We start from the raw sequence: 19,156 nt of genomic DNA on the forward strand, positions 1-19,156 counted from the left end.
GGTGTCATATGCGAACTTCAGGGGTGTCACTGACGAGTCCGCTGAGGTGCAGTCATTTGTCTACAGAAAGAAGAGGAGTGGGGAGAGAACAAACCCTGGGGCGCTGGTGCTGATGGCGCAAGAGAAGATGCTCCCCAGCCTCAACTGCTGCTGCCAGTCAGTCAGTCAGGAAGCTGGTGATCCATTGACAGGTGGAGGCCGGCACTGTGAGCTTGAGTGAACTTTTGGTGGAGGATGTCTGAGTTGACATTCAAGTTTCTGATGGGCTTGAGCTCTGGTGGTTCCTGGAATATCCTGACATTAATTTCATCTAAGGGTAAAGGTTTTTGCAAAATATTTCAAACAAGGTCATATCTTGGTGTTCCAATAGCTCATTGATATAAAATAGTTTGGGAATGGATAAAGGAGGATAATATTAGGCTTCTAGAATGGTACCCCCAAGGCCCTGACCTCCATTGTGATGAAAATGTAATTACTTTGCCTGAAAGCTGGGTCAAGGAATCCAACCAATTCAAAAGGTGTCTGAGAAAAGAAGTGGTCAAATAGCAGAAGCTTGTAGATGGCTACAAAATGCATGTGTTTTCTCTGTAACTTGCTTGTAACATTTAACCAAGCATTAGTGCGAGTGTAATCGTATATATTTGTGCATCTGTATATACTTGTGAGCCCTGTATGTTTGGAGCAAATGACCAAAAAATTCAAAGTTGTGCACCCAATTCCTGTTGATTGAATTGATTGAATTTAGGGAAATCAACATTTAGAGAAATTAACTAAAGGAAAAGCAGATAATAGTTACAAACAATATTGTTATTAGAGTAAGATATATTGTATTTTTGCTGCCTCAGAAAAGGCTTCTTATACTTACAGACTGTGAAACCTGAAACAAAGAAACTTGCAGTTTCTCCACATGTGGAGAATATAAAAGAATGAGGCAAGGGTACTGAGTTTTATTTCAGTCTGCAGCTTTGCAGTAAGCTGGACTCTATTTTGGTGTGATTTCACAATCTTTTATGTTTTAAGGTATAGTACAAATTCTTTATTATTTATAGTTTCTTTTTTTAAAAAAAAAAAAAAAGGATATATTCACTTTTTAAATTGAGTGAAAGGAGAAATAGAAGGTGGCATTAAATGAAAATAAAGTGGGTATTATGCTTGTTACGTATACATGAAGGATTTGGTTGCAGAATCTGATGGGTCGATGAATTCGACATTACACCTGCAGGGTTTGGTCCATTCCACTAGGTGTCGCCATGACGTAGTTTGTCCAGGAGGGAAAAGTAAGCGGTTCCCGTAACAGACTGAGCGGGACACAATTTAGTTGACTTTCCGATTTGTTTTTTCAAACTGTAAACAGTTGTTTAAAGGCTAAAAGATAGAGAACATTTGGTTAGCTATGTTTCGGAGAAGCTACCCTAACCTAGCCGTGGTGACCCGCGTGTTAAATGATGGTAAGTCGTACAGTTTATACCAAATGTGTCACGTTAGCATCCCCCCCCCCCCCCCCCCCCTTTACTGTTTAATTACCTTTCTATTTTGGCTGCATTTAAGTTGAAATTGAAATAGTTGATAGAATATATTCTGAGGTAAATAAATCGTAGTTAGCTTTCTAGCCGCCTGAGTTCAGCTCATGCTGCTCCTCAACCACGTGGTTCTGATTCTTTCCTCCTTCAGGGGGACAAAGTCGTGTTGTTCATTGGGTCTATAGCTATTTGTGGGGTATGGAGTTTTGCTAAAGAGAGTCTGCAAATTGTGATATCATATTTGGGTAAAATATCTTTATTGTCGGAGTGTTTTCTTTTGGTTACAGGTATCACTTTCAAGATAAAGCTATTTCATTCTATTTTGGTTTATGTCTTTCCTGTTAGTATTACCCTACCTTCCCTGCTACTCTTAGGAGTGGAACTATATCATAACTATAGACATTGTGGTCTGTCAATGCAGGAAATTTATGATGACTGTCCTATTTAGGATGGCTTTCAAGTAGTGTGACACTTTTTTTTTTTTACATATTTCTATTTTTTTTAAACGTTGATTTTTTTATCACAACGCTGATTTATTTGATTTTCCTCACTGTAAAGCACTCAGGTTAATCTAGTGATTGTAAAGGGCTATACAAATGAAATTAATTAGGGCTGCAACTAGCAAAAGGTGCTAAATAGATTGTTTACACTATATGAACCAGGCTAAGCTAAAACTATGCAACTAAAAGATTTCTCGATAGAGCATATTTAAATACAAAGGTTTTCTATCCCAAATGCAAAATGTATGCATTTTTGTATGGTTTTACCTTACTTACTGAGTGGGTTCTTAAACAAATGCCATGTTTGAGAGTTTATACTCCAGTTAACGATTATTCGTTATGAGCCGACGATTATTTCAGTAATCGATTGATCACGATAAATCCAATTGTTTCAGAACCAAAGTGTATTATTATCATTGTTATTATGGATGAATAATAATATCCCACTTCTCAAAGCATATTTTAATTTGAAAGGTACACCGACAGCTTAAAACTCCCTAGTTTTATAAATGTGATGAATTAAAAATAGTTTGTAGTTTTAGTTGATGGTCTTAGACAGGGGTATCAAGTCCAGTCCTCGAGAGCCACAATTACTCTTGAGGACTGGACTTGGGAAGGCTATTTTAAATGCTTCTTGGGGCTGCATAGAAATGCACTTGTCAGCACTTTTGCCTCACAGCTAGAAGCCTGGGCCTTTCTGAGTGTGGCTTTCCAAAGCATGCATACTGAGTGAAATGATCTCTCTAAATCTAAATTACTCTTAGATTGTGAGTCTGTGTTGCTTTAATATACTGGCTGCTTGTTCAGCATGTTCCCTGGTCATTGACAGCTGGAGGTGGGACTAGTACTCCTGTGACCCTGCATAGATGAAGTGGTTATAGAAAATGGATTGATAAATTGAATGGTTAATTATGAATAATATGTATGAGAGGCAAATTTTAGCATATAGTATAGTAAAAAAATAAATAAAAAAACCTGATTCCCCATAATGCACACAAAGCAGAAAAATACATACTTTTTATATGACTGTGTAGATAATTATATGTTACTACGTTTGGTTATTGGCATAGTCCTTTCAAACTAGTCCTTCTGTGATGAGGAAAAGTTGTTATAATCATCTTTAAAATACTATAGGGATGTGACGTCACTCTCGCTACCTTGTATTAAGTTGCAATCCGTTTAGCGAACGGTTGCCATGGTTGTGACGTCTTTCCAACTACCGAGAGAAATGTCGTTAGGAGAGGGGAAAGACTAAAGTGATTTCGTCGTTAAGTTGATCACAGTACAAAACCTTCCTAGCAATTATGCTAAAGCTAGCTACCGATGTCGACATAGGTTAACGCTAATATTTTTTAGCGTGACTGTTTCCCCCTGAATAAAACGGGCTTTAAAATAAAATGTGGCCGAGCCCTCAAATGTTTTGCCCTGGAACAGGAAATGGTGTCAACGTGTTGCTTCCGTCGTCTTGTTAGCAGGGGCAGCTCGCTAAGCTAGGCTATCAGCGAATAGCAGTCGGTGATTACGCCCTGTTGTTTTCTGTTTCATCTGGAACAGTTTGGGTTGTTTGAATTGTTTTCACCGTCTCCGGGTTGTGTTTTGTAAAAGAGAAAAGTCGAGGCCCACGGACTGTTTTTCAAACAAGGGCTGCTCTTTCCCTTTTTCTCCTCCAAACGAACACTATTGAAAGAATATGGCGGACGGCGGGCATTACTACAACGGTAAGGACCACGTTTACTGTCGCTTTAACCTGACATCTTCTCTCCTGCTTTTACGACTTCCCTTTAGACCGTGAAGACTTCATGGTAAGGAGGGAGGTCACACGGGCAGATTTCACGGTCCACAGAGGTAAAGTGTGTCTAAAGGCTCACAGGACATCTCACCATTATTAGACACAAATGTTCAAGTTGAGAGTTTAAATGTGTCCATTTCTGCCAAAATGAGTGCATGTACTTCTTGCATTTACATTAAAACCTATAAGGCTTGAGCACTGTGTTTTAATATAGAGGGCTTTTAAAACAAACATCCACTCCGTGTGACACGTATTTTGTACACAGTAGATGAAAAAAATGAGCTAATACAAGTACACGCATGTAGTTTTTTGTGGGTTATTTAATTTTTGCCTAAATGAAAACCAGGCGGGTCAGTGATCGCATTCTGCTTAGTGATGGGATACAAAAGAAAACGAGGCAACTTGTTCCATGTGGGTTTAAAAGTGATGAGTCTTTTTTTGGGATGTTTGTGTAATTTATGTTACCGAATGTATATCTAGCTGCTTAGAAGTTTTATCAGACATCATATGTTATAATTACACATCGTAACAAGATTCACAATAAAAGAATTAGTTATGTAGCTTTTTCTTATAAAATGTAATTCTTTCCTTCAGCCAGCATAGATCATGTAACGCTGATTTCTTGTTGCCATGGTTCAAGATTTGTCATTTGGTTTTAATTTGTAAGTAGAAATTGCCAGTCTGCCAGAATGAACAATATTTGCTCCCAATATCCTAACAAACCCAGACAACCTTGATGAAACTTGTAGAAAACAGTTTCACCTTTGATCAGATTTTTAGCTAATTTAGTTTATAACATGGACTGCTCAGTGGGGCTTACTTTAAATAATTTTAAAGATATTTAAGTCAAGCTTAATTCTGACATATTTAGGTTTTTTCCCTTGCAGAGCATGATGACAGAACCGCACCTTTTCGCAACAGTAAAGGCAGAGGCCACAAAGGTCGGTCATATGACAAATCTCGGAGGGGCCGTCCGCGAGGCAATCACACAGGAAGGTTTGGAGGTCCTGGACCACGGTCCAGGCTGCTTGACGATACAGATGGAGATGTTACTATGAGTGACAGTTCTCAGGACAGCAGCTCACTGAACAGATTGTAAGTGTTTTTGCATTGGTTCTTGTATACTTATTACTTAATAGTCTGGCGTATAAAACTGGGAGCTCTATTGTCTGTGAGTACATTTCCAAATAATGTTTTTCCTCCACAGTTGATCCTGAAGTATTTATATTTTTTATTAGGATTAAGTTTAAAACAGGGGTGCCAAAGTCCACTCCTAAAGAGCTACCATCTGCAACATTTGGATACATCCCCGCACCAACAAATTAATAAGTCATTCAGCTCTGCAGAGGTTTGGTTAAGAGCCTTTTATTTAACTCAGGTATGTTGAAAATGGTAGCTCTTGAGGACTGGAGCTGGGCACCCCTGGTTTGAAATAATTTCAATAACCATCCCATAACTGCATAACTTCTAAATAGTTGTCTCTGAGCTAGTGGTGTCCAAAGTTGGTCCTTAAGGACCATTGTCCTGCATGTTTTAGATGTAGCCCCTATTCATCCCACTGGCTTCTGCAGAGCTGGGTGACCTGCTGTTTTTGCGGTTGCCATAGTTACAAGTGCTGCTGTGATGCGTCTCTACCTAGTAAATCACTTAAGGATCAGGTGGAAATGGCACTAACTCTGTCATTGTTAATTTACACTAAAAGCAGGAACTTTTAAAGCGTTTGATTCTCGGAACTGCTTACAAAATGCCTACGTTCTGTCTGTTTTTTGTTTTCGAGGAAACAAATAATGTTGCTCTGTGAAATTCTCAATTTAATTTCAAAGCCTTTGTCATACATGTGCACAACTAAGATCAATCCATTCCCTGTAACTCATTAAGGAACATTAAACACAAATTAAATTTAAAATACAAGAATGTAAAAACAAAATACTACGGATGAAGTGCTACATAAAGTGCACTGCTATCATAGGTATGCCTGGCTGCAGGTTTATTATTGTTGGTTTACAAGTTTAATGGCAGCCTAGATTAAAACATAATAAAAAAATCTGGAGGTGCTGGCCTGGCTGGATCTATAACGCCCTCCTGATGGTAGCAACTCAAACAGATCATGTCCTGGACGACAGTGGTCCTGTATGATTATTTTTGCTCAGCCCAGGCATCCGATGTTATAAAGGTCTGACAGTGGTATCTTTATAATGTCCTGGGCTGACTTCCATACTCTCTCAAGAGCCTTCCAGTCAGTTGAGGGGCAGCTTGCAAACCACATCAAGATCTTGTGAGTGATAATGGCTCTTAACAGAACCTTTTCTAAAAAAAAAACTGCAGCTGCTTCTGGGACACGTTAACTTTGTCATATCCTCAAAAAGCACATTTGCTGCGGGGGGTTTTTTCATAAGAGAAGTGATGTTCCTTCCTCCTGAAGTCAACCACAAGTTCCTTTGTTTTGGTGGAGTTGAGTGTTAGGTTGTGGACAGAGCACCAAGTGGACAGTTTTTAATCTTTACTTCTGTGGGCTGACTTGTCTTTGTTGGTGATCAAACCAATCACAGTGATTTCATAGGCAGACTTTATGAAGATGGTGCTGTCATGGACAACAACCTGACTGATTGTGACCGGTCAGTTAAAAAGTTTATGATCCATCTAAAAGTGTGATGCCCCGACTGTGAAGTTTGGACACCATTCTGCTGGGAAGGATGGTGTTAAAAGCAGAGCTGAAGTCCACAAACATCATCCTTGCATTAGAACCAGGTTGTTCCAGATGTGCTAGCACGGTATGGAGGGCTGCGTTGATGGCATTGCTGTTGACCTGTTGGCTCTGTATGCAAACTGGTGCTGGTCCAAATTAGGTGGATTTTTTTGTTGTAAAACCAGCCTTTCAAAGCGTTTCATGATGGTGAAAGAAAAGTCAGAACCTCATCCCTAAATAAAACATTCTGGGCTACAGAATGGGCAGTCATCTTTTCCCAACGGCTCAGATGCCAATGGAACTGAACCTATAAAACCTATAAATGGTAATAATATATAAATGGCCAGGTAAAGAAAATAAATTAGGCCAGCTACCCAATAAAAGTATAACAGTCTAAGACTATAGAAATTAAACATCTCAGAGGTCCTCTCTGTAGTTTTGCTGCTGTGATTTATCTGATTAGAATGTGGCTTTGAAACTATGATGGACAATTTAGTCTGAACAAGAGTTTTAAAGTAGGGAGGAATCTCATTCACAGCTTCAGCATTTCAGACATTAAGGAGGCTACAGATAAACCTGCTAAACTGCTTTGTTTTCAGTGAGTGAGGAGATTCTATTGTGACGGCAGAACTAATGCAGTTAGTTTATTGTCCTGGATGAAGCTGCATCGCACTCCACCTAGTTTTGACTAATAATGAGCTTGGCTGTGTAACTTGATTTGAAAATGTTAGCGGCTTCTTTCAACGCTCAAACAACCCCGCGTGTGTGATAAAGTCACTAACTAGGGAAATCCTTTCGTTACATTACTACATCTGCTACAGTAAAGGTGAGTTTTGATGCATAAAAACTGTCGTATGTTTTGAGAAGAAAGATGTCATTTTATACTAAAATATAAACTGTTTAAAAGAGTTGGTGTAAACATTTGTTTTACATTTTAGCAGTTGTAGACACTACCTCCTGAGTCTGAAATGACAGGGATATTACAAACTTCCACACATGGTTCCTGCAAAGATGTTCAAAACGTCAAGGAAAATTATATTAAACAAAAAACATTCTATGTTCTTCAGCAACCCATATGGAAGACCATCTCGGAAAGGAGACAAACAGCAGGGTGAAGGAGGTGGAGGTGGAGGTGGAGGTGGAGGGAGAGGAGTACCAGGAGTACCAGGAGGTGGCAGCAGTAGTATTTTCAGACGAGATCGAGGTTTGAGAAAAAGCTCAGGCTGGTACAAAGTAACGGTGAGTGATTGGTATTGAGCACTTTAACATGCCTGCTTTATAACTTGTCAGCAGAGATTTTATTTTGCATTTTATGATTGTCAGATACCACATGGAAGAAAATATGAAAAGAAATGGTTGATTACAGCTCTCCAGAACATCTGTTCAGTTCAGTACACACCTATACAGGTGAGTTTAAGCTCTGCCATATCAGCTACTCTATAAATATTACAGAACAATTTGAAGAAACGTCTCCTTTCTTTGTCTGTCTAGTACCACGTTGACCATCAGAGGGCCCATTTCTATTTGGACGATTCAGCTGCTGCTAACGCTTTGCGCAGATGTTCTCACAAGATTACAGATTCAGATGGCTACAAGGTATGTTGTTAATGTTAAAGTCACTAGTGATGGCTTTAAGGTAGCACCTTTAATTCTATTTCCATTGGATGTTGATTCTTTTAGGTGGAAGTACACGTCAACCCAAGTTATCCACCATCCTTCCTGCAGTCAGACCTGAAGCCTGAGCAATTGGAGCACCTGAAGGTAAGCTTCAGAGACTAATTATTTGCTTAATGATTTATTTTTGGTTTCTCAGGAACAGTTATTAAACTGTAACCCAGTTTAATTAGACATATTCTGAATAGTTTGTATATATTAGTCCACGCAATTAAAGAAGTCCACTGTAAAAATATCTGAAATTTCCTGTCAACATGTCTTTTTTTAATAAATGCAATGCACAACAGGAAGCTATGGGGGCAGTATTGTATATTGTCCCCCAGCAAGCTACTGCAAAATGTGCAAAGCAGAGTCGTCCCTTAACAGCAGCACTGCTGCAATGAAGGAGGCCGGTTAACGTCCAGGCAGTTGAGACCATAACGTACCCTAATATTACAATGTCAATTCTCACCATTACTACACTTTGAATGCATCAGTCTGAAGAGCACTGAGAGAGCTGATCAGTTTGATATTTGAATTTATCAAACATGGAGTGAATTGTTCCACTCTGAACAGATTTTCTTGAAGACTCTTTTTCTAAAACCCTTTTTTCATGTGCACACAGTTCTAGTTTTAAAAGGGCTGCTGACCCGTCTCCAAAACAGCTGATTCAAATGGCTGAACTACCTCCTCTGTATGTCTTTAAGTTTTGCAGGAGCATGCTAATGATGCATGGATTCATTGGTTCACGGTTGTTGAACCAATGGAACATCTAAAACATGCAGGGACTCAAGCCCTTAATGACTTATTCTATAACAAGAAAGAAAAGTGTGTCCTCAGGAAACAGATGACTAAGTGACTGATTAATTGAGTGTCTAACTAAACTGCTGCAGCCCTAATCACAAGATCTATAAGATGGAGCAGCATTTGCAAGCCTTCTACTCTGAGGCAGAGTAACTCTTTCATTGTTTTATCTTTGACAGCAATGCATGGCGGGACGTTTCAATGGTTCCCAGCAAGCACTTGACTTGAGCAACATTCGAACCGACGAAGGTATTTAAATATTACCTTTATGAAGAAGTAGCAAGGTTTTTTTATTTTCAGGCGGCACAATAATTATTGACGTTATTGTAAAATGCTTTGTTTTGTAAATCAACATTGTTTCTTAGCAGCAGTGGCATATTGGTTACGTCCGTTCTATTGTTGTTATTTGTAGCATATAAATGTTTTAACTAATTACATCGCCTCAGTTGACTAATGAGAAAAAGCCACAGAAAATACTATTTCAGCTCATGTGGCATATTTATGAATAATTGTGTTTATTTGATAGACTTGGTGTCCAAGAACATTGAAGTCATCTTGAACAGGAAGACAAACATGGAGGCTGTCATTAAGATTATAGAAGAAAACATTCCTGAGGTAAGGTTTATGGAGATCGTTAGTTTCTGTTGGGAGAAGCAGAGAGATGAGAATAATGGACTGTTGAGCGTGCTAATTGTTTTTTTTATCTTTCCAGCTGGCATGTTTGAATCTCAGCAACAACCGTATTCACAAACTGGATGATCTTACTGATGCGGTGACCAAAGTGCCTAACCTGAAGGCACTTGACCTTTCTCAGAATGAGGTGAGACTAGATGCTCGTCTCGCTGAGCAATAAACTGACATCTGGTGTCTTGTAAAAGTTTTTTGATGTTCTTTTAACTTTTTCTCGTTCATCTCTTTGCAACCAAAGACTTTAATACTTTTTATTGGGATTTAATGGGTTAGACAATATAAAGGAAATCAAATGTATACATGGTTTATACAGAAACCATCAGCAGTGTGATGTGTATGTTTCTTCAGAGTTTTTGGTGCCATTACAGCTGGAAGTCTTCTACAGAATCGCTCAAGCTTGTCAGATTGGTTGGTTAGGGTCAGAGCATTTGTTCTCAAGTTGGGTTGTCCGGCTGGATGACGAACCTTCATCTCAATATCCAGTGTTTTGCAGCTCGGAACTGATTTTTCTTCCAAGACTTTCCATGATTTTGTTCCGCCGATCTTCCCATGGTCTCTGACCAGCTTCTCATTCCCAGTTGAGGAAAAACATCCCTGCATCATGACGCTGCCCCCATCTTCAGGATGATGCAGTGTTGCTTTTTCCTGTAACTTTGTGTTTTGGTCTTCTTGCTTCTTGCCCATGAAGATCAAAGACCTCTTTGGTACCAACCAACATAATCCCTCAATGATCTCCGATCGGAATTGGTGGCGCTGTATTTTATGAGTATGGGAGTAAATGAGGTTAAACACAGGCTAATGTCTTATGTTGATCTATGTAAACTCCCATCAAAATACATTAAAGCTTGTGGTTTAGTCTCCTCTAACACCATTTTGTGTTTGTTTTTGGTGCAAATGTTTTTAGTTGAAGACGGATCGTGAGCTGGATAAAATAAAAGGCCTGAAGCTGGTGGAGCTGTGGCTGAGCAAAAACCCTCTCTGTGTCCACTTTAAGGATCACGCTGCATACATCAGGTCAGTCAGTGATGCTGGGGGGTGATAACAGATGTTTCTACAGGGCATCAACATGTATGTGATCAGGGAGTCTCACCTGCTGAACAAGGGTGTGCCTAAAACAGTTGGCTGAAAAATGATCATGCTCTCCTGGAGTTGTGTTTAAGGTGTTTTTACCTTCACTGCTTATTTTACAGAGCAGGATAAACATTTGGACCAAGCAGCTGATATTAACTAAATACTTTCTTTGTGTTTTGTGAAAGCAAAAAAAAAAAAAAAAACGATTTTACAAGCAGCTAAATTTTACAAGCATTAAAGTATTGCCAACTTATTGAAATCTTTTTCTGGCATTTTGTATCTACGTATGCATCTCGGAAACCACACCGTTACAGATGGTGTCCTTGAGAATTGATAAACAAGGCCATTAATAAGATTATTTCCTACGCTCTAGTTGCATAATGTTTGTACATTAGGGGCACATAAGGTAGTCTAGTACATGCAGAATTCTTCCTCTAATTTGGATTATATGGCAAAAAAATACTTAGTGTGCACCTTTTTGTCTTTAAAAATGAACCTTTTTCCTTTCACACTGCAAGCTTCCAAATGTTGCTGAGAGGACTTCAGACTGCAGAATAATCCCGTCTTTCTTTCAGTTTGCCTAAACCCATTTCACTCTGAGCCTTCGACTTCTTCCTGCCAGTTTTCAGTGTCACTTTGGGGCATCTTTTTCAGCTTTGGTCCTGTGTTTATGGTCCTCAGTGATGCACTACCCAGCACTCCCCTGCTGTCATTCTAGTTAGTTTTTCCCCTCATCTGTTGCAAAACTCACAATCCTGATATCAAATTATATTCAAATCAATAAAGAGTGACCCGGATAAAGTGTTTTGTGCATTCAAAACTTTGAGGTTCCAGCACGGCTGCTTGCACGTGCTGTTTTGGAAAGAGAAACCCATTGCCATCTTGAAAGATGTTTGGATGAAGCAAAGAAAATCGCAGTCATTTTCTCCCCTCCCCTCTCAGCATCAGTGCCGTATCGGCCCCTGTCTCAGGCGAGTATGGAAGGCTGGATAGCCGATGACGGGTAAGATCCCACCTCGAAAACTCGGGACGACCTAAGGCAGGCACAGTCACGATTACTCGGCCTCAGTCCCTGTGAGTTTATGCTCACTGAAAGCAAGGCGAGATGAAACCGAAGAGTCGGGACTTTACAGGGAAAGCCATCCAGGCAGAGGGGGAGTGGGATTTATCACGATCAGTGTGAAGAGAGCAAAGAGAAGAAATTAGTCTCTTCCATTATGTCTGATCTTATGGCCTTACAACAGGCCCCTGCTATACAGTGCAATAAGTGGAAAAGTTGGCAGTTAGCCTTCAAATGCTTCTTAGAAGAACTGGTTTCACAAGTGAAACCTGGCAAATGGCAAAAAAAAAAAAAAAAAAACTTGAAAACTCTTCAGGTTTCCAAAGGCTGCAACCAGCACAAAAAGCACTTTGATAAGCAAATGACGCTGCATCTTATCACTCGAGTTGTGTCTTCAGTTTTCTATAAGCCGCACTGTAACGAGGGGCTTGATCCCAAATTAAGCTAAAATAGAAATGTCCGGGCATATAACGAGCTGTCCGGCTAAGCTTCTTCAGAAGGGGAAAACTGTAAAATGAGTGGTGGGACTGCTGGGTCCAGTGCCCTCTGAGACCTGCTGTCCTCTGTTTCAGCTCTGTCCTCAGGTCGTCTCCCTTTGCTGTTGGTTATCTGCACCGACAGACGTTATTACTCGTGATTAACAAAGGTGATTCTGAATGTTGGGCCCCATTGTGACCATATCTATGTGAAATGACCTTATATTTTTTACCCAGACATAGACTCATCTCTTCCCCAGCATCTTGGCAAGAGTTTTGGGGGGAGTTAACACAAGACTGGCGGTAACCACCTCTCTCCCAGCCATGCATAACTTTTTTGTTTTACTAACTCAAGATGGATGTTTATCCTGGTTTTCAGCTCAGTCTAGTAGCTGGTGGCATGTTAGTATGTGTGTGTACTCCTAGAAAAGTGTGCTTGTGTTGCTCTTCCATGTCAGATCTTTGTATATCACCAATGTGGGGGGGGAGAGGGTGAGTATACTGCTGGTAAGTACACTCTGGGATGGGAGAAGGGTGCACAGCATGAAACAAACTGAAGGAAGGATTAGGGTGTGGAAGCTAGTTCTTCTTGTACATATGGAAGACAAAGTATCTTGTGGCAGCTGTATAATCATTTGTGAATTTACATAAAGATATTTGAAAAAAAAAGTAGCATTCTGGAATTAAATTGAAATTGGTGGATCAGCTGGGAGTGTCTTTTGTAATATTTCTTTGTGTTGTGGGTAGTGTGGGATGATAACATTGTTGCCTTTTTTTTTTCTGTGCCAGTGCTGTGCGGCAGAGGTTTCCCCGCCTCCTCAAACTGGTAGGTCTGCATGTTTATTCATCTGTCAACCTCAGTGCTTGTCAGTAAACAGCATTTCATCATCAAAGAAAGCAACTTGAAGAACTTGTTTCTTCGGATTTCCTGGCGTTAAAACTATGTTATTCTACTACCACTGCTTGTAATTTTAAGCACAATCACAAACCTCAATTTATTTTATGGGGATTGTGATGGACCATCTCTAGGAGGAAAGGAGAATGAAAAGAGAAAGCATACACATGGTTTCCATTTTTTGTTATAAGCCATAAAAGTCTTGAACGTGTTGAGTTCATTTGTATTCTGGCCTCCTGTGTAGCTACTCTGTAGAACCTATTGTCGCTGCAATAAGAGCTTCGGGTTTGTTGTGGTGTCTTATCGGTTTTCCATATAGAAAGACTGGCTATTTTTTTTACCTTCAGTCGGGTTGGTGAAGTTTTTTTTGTACTTTTTGTCACAGATTCGTAACTAGATTTTTGTTGGGGTTTTGCACTTTGATCTGTTGAAAATTATACGTGTCAGACATTGTTTTTAGCTTCTAATGGGTGTTTTTCCAGTCCTATAGGTATCCCCATTCATGTGTATCCCCATAACTTTAAGTCTTAGCGGCTGTCCTGTTTAGACTGAAGGAAACGGTCTCACTGTGTTTGAATAGTGGGGTTCTGCCACACATTGAGTTTTGTTTCCAGGCCAAAGGGTGTAATTTTGGTCTGGCCTGACCAAGCACCCTCTTCTACATGATTTACTGTGTCCTCTACATGACATGGAACAAATGGCAAAAGTCAGGTCAGATTTAGAGAGTTCCGGACCAATGGTCTCAACAACCTCGCACCTGAGCTGTGGAACTTTGCAGCTCCTCCAGAGGTTTGCTATGGGCCTCTGGGCTGCTTCTCTGATTAATGCTCTCCAATGATGGCTCATTTCACTTTCCAGATAAGGGATTAGACAGTGTTATGTTCATTGAGTTGTAACTGAACCCCACTTAAAACACAGTTATCCCTGACCTGTTTGTTCACTCATCTTCTCTTGTAATATTGTGTCCTTCACAGAAAAGCTGCATTAGTTCTGAGATAAAATTTCACACGGAGGGAAAGGAATTGGTTATACTGGATTTTATTTACTGGTATAATATTAAAGGAGCTGAAAACAAATACATGCTACACCTAGATGGGTTTTTAAAACCATGTATCAATTTCCATGCACTAAACAACAGACATTTGCCACTTTGTGTTGGTCTATAACATTAAAATCCCAATAAAGTACATTTAAAAAAAACACGTTTTTGGTCATAATGTGAGAAAGCATGAAAATGTTTCAGCAGATATGAATATCTTGGCAAGGTTCTGTTTGCATGGGTCGACATTCATAATAAATCTGACATGTTTGTCTCTGTGGTTTCCTGCCAGGACGGGCATGACCTCCCACCACCCATTGGATTTGATGTTGAAACTCCGACTGCAATCCCCCCCTGCAAGGTTCGTTCGTTAGTATTGCACTCAGACTAATGCATCATTTTCTTCTCTAGTAGATGCTGTGCATTATATCTTGTCCATTAATATTATTGCTTTATTGGTGACTCTTTAATGTGCCTTAAGAATGTTTTTATTTGTTCATTTAGGGAAGCTGCTTCGGATCAGATGAAATCAAGGTTCTCATCCTGAGGTTCTTGCAGCAGTGAGTTTTTAATTTTATTATCTTGTATTTTGTCTAAAAAACAACAAGCCTGCCCGCCTGCCCTTAATGATAGGTCAGCTGTAACTCTTTGAATACAACCTGGAAGAACATCAGGAAAACATGTGAATGTGTTGCAGGTACTACAGTATATACGACTCAGGGGACAGACAGCCCCTGCTGGATGCTTACCATGATGGAGCTTCTTTATCCATCACAACACCTTACACCTCCCAGAACCCCTCCAGGTAGGAGAGCGATACAAGAATCCTAGTGAAATTCTTCAGCAGCTTTGATTTCATTTGGTGGAAGCTTTTGTGTAGGTGATGCTACTCAGATTTGAGCCTCAGCAGCTGTGTTTTTGTTGCCTGCTGTTTAGAAGCAGTCTGGGGGAGTACTACAAAGATAGCAGAAACCTAAAGAGGATCAAAGACTCCAGTGAGTCCAAACTGTTCACCTCATGTTTTGTCTAATGTAACCTTTTCTTTCAGATGCCTGACGTTTTCTTCTCTGGTTCTTGTCTTCTTTAGCGATGAGATTTAGACTGCTGAAGCACACACGACTGAACGTTGTTGCATTCCTCAACGAGTTGCCAAAAACACAACACGACATTGCCTCCTTCACAGTGGATGTTAACACCTACACCGTGAGTTATTGCTTATCCCAGAACCCCCTCCCCGCATCATATGCTTTTCTTCTTCCTGATTGGTTCCTCTGAAACTGTGCAAACATTTTGTCTTTTTACAGAATACACTACTGTCATTCACAGTGAGTGGAATCTTTAAAGAAGGTAATTTTGTGCAGTCATTTATTAAAAGTTTTTGCTTCAATGCAAAATAAAATTTAGTGTTGAACTGGATTTTATTTTGCTTTCAGTTGTTGTTGATGGGAAGTCCAGAGAATCTACGATGGCCTTCTCCCGGGTCTTCATTACAGTCCCAGCAGGAAATTCTGGGTGAGTTTAGTAAGGTTTCAGATTTGTGTGAAAACAAAAAGGTGGTAGAAAAAATGAACCTCAACAACTTCCTCCTGTGTTTCTGCCTTCACAGTCTGTGCATTGTCAATGATCAGCTTTTCATCCGAATGGCCACAACAGAGGAGATCCGCAGAGCTTTTGTGGCTCCAGCCCCAACCCCATCTTCCAGTCCCGTCCCGACCCTCACCGCACCACAGCAGGAGATGCTCACTGCATTCTCGCTGAAGTCGGGCATGAATCTGGAATGGTCACAGAAGTGAGTCTTTTCAAAAATACACTTTTAAAAATGCAAAATCTGTTTTATATAAAAAGTTTACTACACAAATGAAATTCTTCTTTTACAGGTGTCTACAAGACAATGAGTGGGATTTCAACAGAGCAGCACAGATTTTTACACAGTTGAAGGTAACGATTCACACCAATCTTCCTTCATCTTTAAAAGCGATGGGTTAGGTGAAGCTCTAATATGCTTCTTCCCTCTACAGGCCGAAGGCAAGATCCCAGATGTTGCCTTCATCAAATGAAGAGTTCCAGTCAAACCTCTGTAAAATAAAATCACCTGTAATTTTATTTAATGCCTTTTTCTTTTATTCACCTTTATATCTAGATTAAGTTCACTTGTGTTAACTATTTTACCAGCTAAATGGCAACTTTGACTTGAGGACTGATGGTGATGCTGTTTTTGTTGTCATTGTTATGTTACTAGGTAGTCATTTGCATAGACACTAGTGGAAATGTTCACAGAATAAAGACACAGGCTCTGGATTTTAATTTGTTAATCCTAAATTTTTGTTGTACGTTAAACAATAAAATATATTTTGGCAACCGATCTACATTTTCCAGTTTAAAGGGTAAAAAACTTGGCTTTTTGTTACATCCACATTTTGATTAATGAACACTTAGAAAATGAAATTTGTTTGGCTAGAAAGGTTTGGATGTTTAAAAAAATGAACTAAGATACTTATATTGAAGAAATAGAAACATCACACATTTTTGTTATTTTGGATTATATTTCAACATTCATACATTTCAAACATTACTTGAGCACTTAGTGATACTTGATTTAAGTCTGGTAAAATATGGACATTTTGACATGGATATTAATGGAAAACTGGTGAATTCCCAACATTTTAAATCCATTATGTTAATGGTAGACTTAACACATCTCTGTGCACCACAATTCAGTTACTATGCAAATATACTAATGTAAAAATCTTATAACGTTGGGTGATTTTTATTATTATTTTTCCACACCATGGAAATCATTTAAATAAGAAATGCCCTGAGCAAGATGGCGCTTGGCTAGGTTCATCGTTCTTCCGGGTTTTGCATTCACAGGGTGACGCATTACGCACGGACGCTCGCCGTGCCATCAGTTGGCGTATGATAACAATAAACAACCCAGAAAGAAGAGAGACGCATCAACAGGACTTATCGCTGTAATTCGACAGAAACAAAACGAAAACATGAGCCGAGAGAGCCGCGCTCGGATGGACTGAGTCCTCTATGCGAAGCGGAGGAGCCTCGCTGGTAGCTTTTGTGTGAAGCTCCGGAGAGAAGTGGAGTTAACGGGTTGTCCCCTTCCTTAGCTCCCTGTAGCTAGCCGCGGTTCATTCCTGGTTCCTGAACACTTTGTTTCAGCCTGTTATGCAGTTTCCAGAGGACTGTAGCCGCACTCGTTCTCCTCCGCCACCTCTCTGCACCCTCTCCCCGCGCTCTCTGACCCCATGTCTCGCTGGCTTTTCCCCTGGTCGGGCTCAATCAAGAAGCGGGCCTGTCGGTACCTTTTGCAGCACTATCTCGGTCACTTTTTGCAGGAGCGGCTGAGCCTGGACCAGCTCAGCTTGGACCTGTACAACGGCAGCGGTGACATTAAGGATATCAACCTCGATGTGTGGGTGAGTTCATGTGAAGGAGCAGCAGGAGGCTTGCGTTATCGTGGGACTCCTGCACTGTTTACTGTTTCGCAACTGCACTCCGAGTTCAACAACAGTCTTCAACGTCATGGTTTTAGCCTAGATCTTGTTTCTTCGAGGAAATGCATTCAGGAGAAAGACATCACCTCCCCCCCAGATTGGTGGAGAGGAGGTGATGGATCTATTTACCACATGCTCAGCAGATAAACCATTTTATTTTAAATTTCCATAGCCAATCTGAGGATGCACGTCCTTCTCTTTGTTTCCCCTTATCTCAACATTATTTGTTTGTTTGTTTTACTCTTTATTTGACCCTCTTACAGGCGGTCAATGAGCTTCTGGAGTCTCTTGGGGCTCCTCTGGAGATGGTGGATGGCTTTGTGGGAAGCATACAGGTGACCATCCCCTGGCAGGCTCTCCTGACTGATCATTGCACCTTAGAAGTTTCTGGTCTTCAGATAACATGTCGACCCAAGTACCGAACCAGTAAGTTGATTTTAAAAAGCACCTTAAAGTTTCCTGTCAGATCTACTCATGCCGATCCAGCTGGACTTCTGAGGTTGATGATTTTGAGCCTTTAATCAGATTAAATAGAAACCAGATAGCTCGAATGAGGTCCTTAGCTTATGGTAACCTTGAGCAAATTGTCATGGTTTCACAGCATCACACAGAAATTTAAAATAACAATGTGTGACTTGATCTAAACTCTATCACACCTGTCAGTTTTTTTTTTGTTTTTTTTATGAGGGTACATATTTCCAAACACCTGAAAAGTTTAGTAACCTTTCTTCAGCCAGATGACCATCAGCCTGCAGCAACAACTGGGGTTACTAAACGTGTTCCAGTCTCTGCCACGGCCACAGGTGTATAAAATCCAGCACCTGTGCAATAAGTTCAGTTCTGATTTTTCTTGTGCACAAACTTTTCACAGTCAATTGTTAGTGGTAAGATGCAGTGGTGTAAAGCCCACCACTACTGAGCTCCATAGCAGTGGACATGTTTTCTGGAGTGGCCTCTCTGTCTGGCAATCCTGTGGATGAGTTTGGGCTCTAGAATGTCGGTGTGGGGTTGTTTTTCAGGAGATGGGCTTGGCTCCTTAGTTCCAGTGAAAGGGACCATTATGTCTTCAACATATCAAGATGTTTTGAATTATTTCATGATTCCCAAATGTTTGGAAAGAGGTTTGGAAATATCTACATTTTCTTCTAACGTGGCTGCGAAACGGCAAACAAAGCAAGATCTTTAAAGACTTGGATGAGCGAGTGTGGTGTGAAACACATGACTGATGCTGAACTCAGCCCTATAGAACAACATCGGTGTCTGACCTCATGAATGCTCAGGAATGACCTTAAACTGAAACCTTGTGAAAAGCCTTCCCAGAAAACTTAAAGCTTCAAAGCGTGGGCCGACATCATGTTAAACCCTATAGACTGAAAACAAGATGTCACCCAATTCCATACGGGTGTAAAGGCAGATGAAGGAATGAAGACTTTCGGCGATTTAGTGAATATTACCATGCAGATC

At 40.2% G+C, this 19,156-nt stretch overlaps 2 protein-coding genes across 3 annotated transcripts in view; both read left to right on the forward strand.

The window, feature by feature from the left end:
* Positions 1-1,283: 1,283 nt before the first annotated feature.
* Positions 1,284-16,545, forward strand: nxf1a (nuclear RNA export factor 1a). 2 transcript variants are annotated; one of them, XM_047354104.1, is made up of 22 exons: positions 1,284-1,448; positions 3,806-3,865; positions 4,697-4,904; positions 7,563-7,734; positions 7,819-7,902; positions 7,987-8,091; positions 8,176-8,256; positions 9,132-9,201; positions 9,479-9,567; positions 9,665-9,772; positions 10,547-10,656; positions 13,039-13,075; positions 14,476-14,544; positions 14,688-14,743; positions 14,881-14,988; positions 15,120-15,178; positions 15,271-15,386; positions 15,488-15,530; positions 15,617-15,695; positions 15,790-15,972; positions 16,061-16,121; positions 16,202-16,545. In XM_047354104.1, exons 1-22 carry the CDS (start codon positions 1,394-1,396, stop codon positions 16,238-16,240), a joined length of 1,992 nt encoding a protein of 663 aa, XP_047210060.1. In that variant the 5' UTR covers positions 1,284-1,393; the 3' UTR covers positions 16,241-16,545. The 2 variants fall into 2 exon arrangements, with proteins under 2 accessions (XP_047210060.1, XP_047210062.1); XM_047354106.1 differs by lacking the exons at positions 1,284-1,448; positions 3,806-3,865 and adding an exon at positions 3,250-3,738.
* Positions 16,546-16,686: 141 nt separating this feature from the next.
* Positions 16,687-19,156, forward strand: part of atg2a (autophagy related 2A) — a 41,061-nt gene continuing 38,591 nt past the window's right edge. Inside the window, exons 1-2 of the mRNA XM_047354103.1 lie at positions 16,687-17,614; positions 17,956-18,118. Coding sequence (XP_047210059.1) covers positions 17,444-17,614; positions 17,956-18,118 — 334 coding nt within the window. The 5' untranslated portion in view covers positions 16,687-17,443. The remainder of the gene's footprint in view (positions 17,615-17,955; positions 18,119-19,156) is intronic.

The sequence above is a fragment of the Girardinichthys multiradiatus genome, chromosome 23, assembly GCF_021462225.1.
Source record: "Girardinichthys multiradiatus isolate DD_20200921_A chromosome 23, DD_fGirMul_XY1, whole genome shotgun sequence".
Lineage (NCBI taxonomy): Eukaryota > Metazoa > Chordata > Actinopteri > Cyprinodontiformes > Goodeidae > Girardinichthys > Girardinichthys multiradiatus.

What these genes read in the sequence shown, in the direction of transcription:
- nxf1a (XM_047354104.1), top strand. Translation starts at nt 1,394, where the DNA reads ATGTTTCGGAGAAGCTACCCTAACCTAGCCGTGGTGACCCGCGTGTTA. An exon ending in AAAGAGGATCAAAGACTCCA is followed by an intron (nt 15,179 to 15,270) that starts GTGAGTCCAAAC and finishes TGTCTTCTTTAG; the next exon opens with CGATGAGATTTAGACTGCTG. An exon ending in AGATTTTTACACAGTTGAAG is followed by an intron (nt 16,122 to 16,201) that starts GTAACGATTCAC and finishes TTCCCTCTACAG; the next exon opens with GCCGAAGGCAAGATCCCAGA.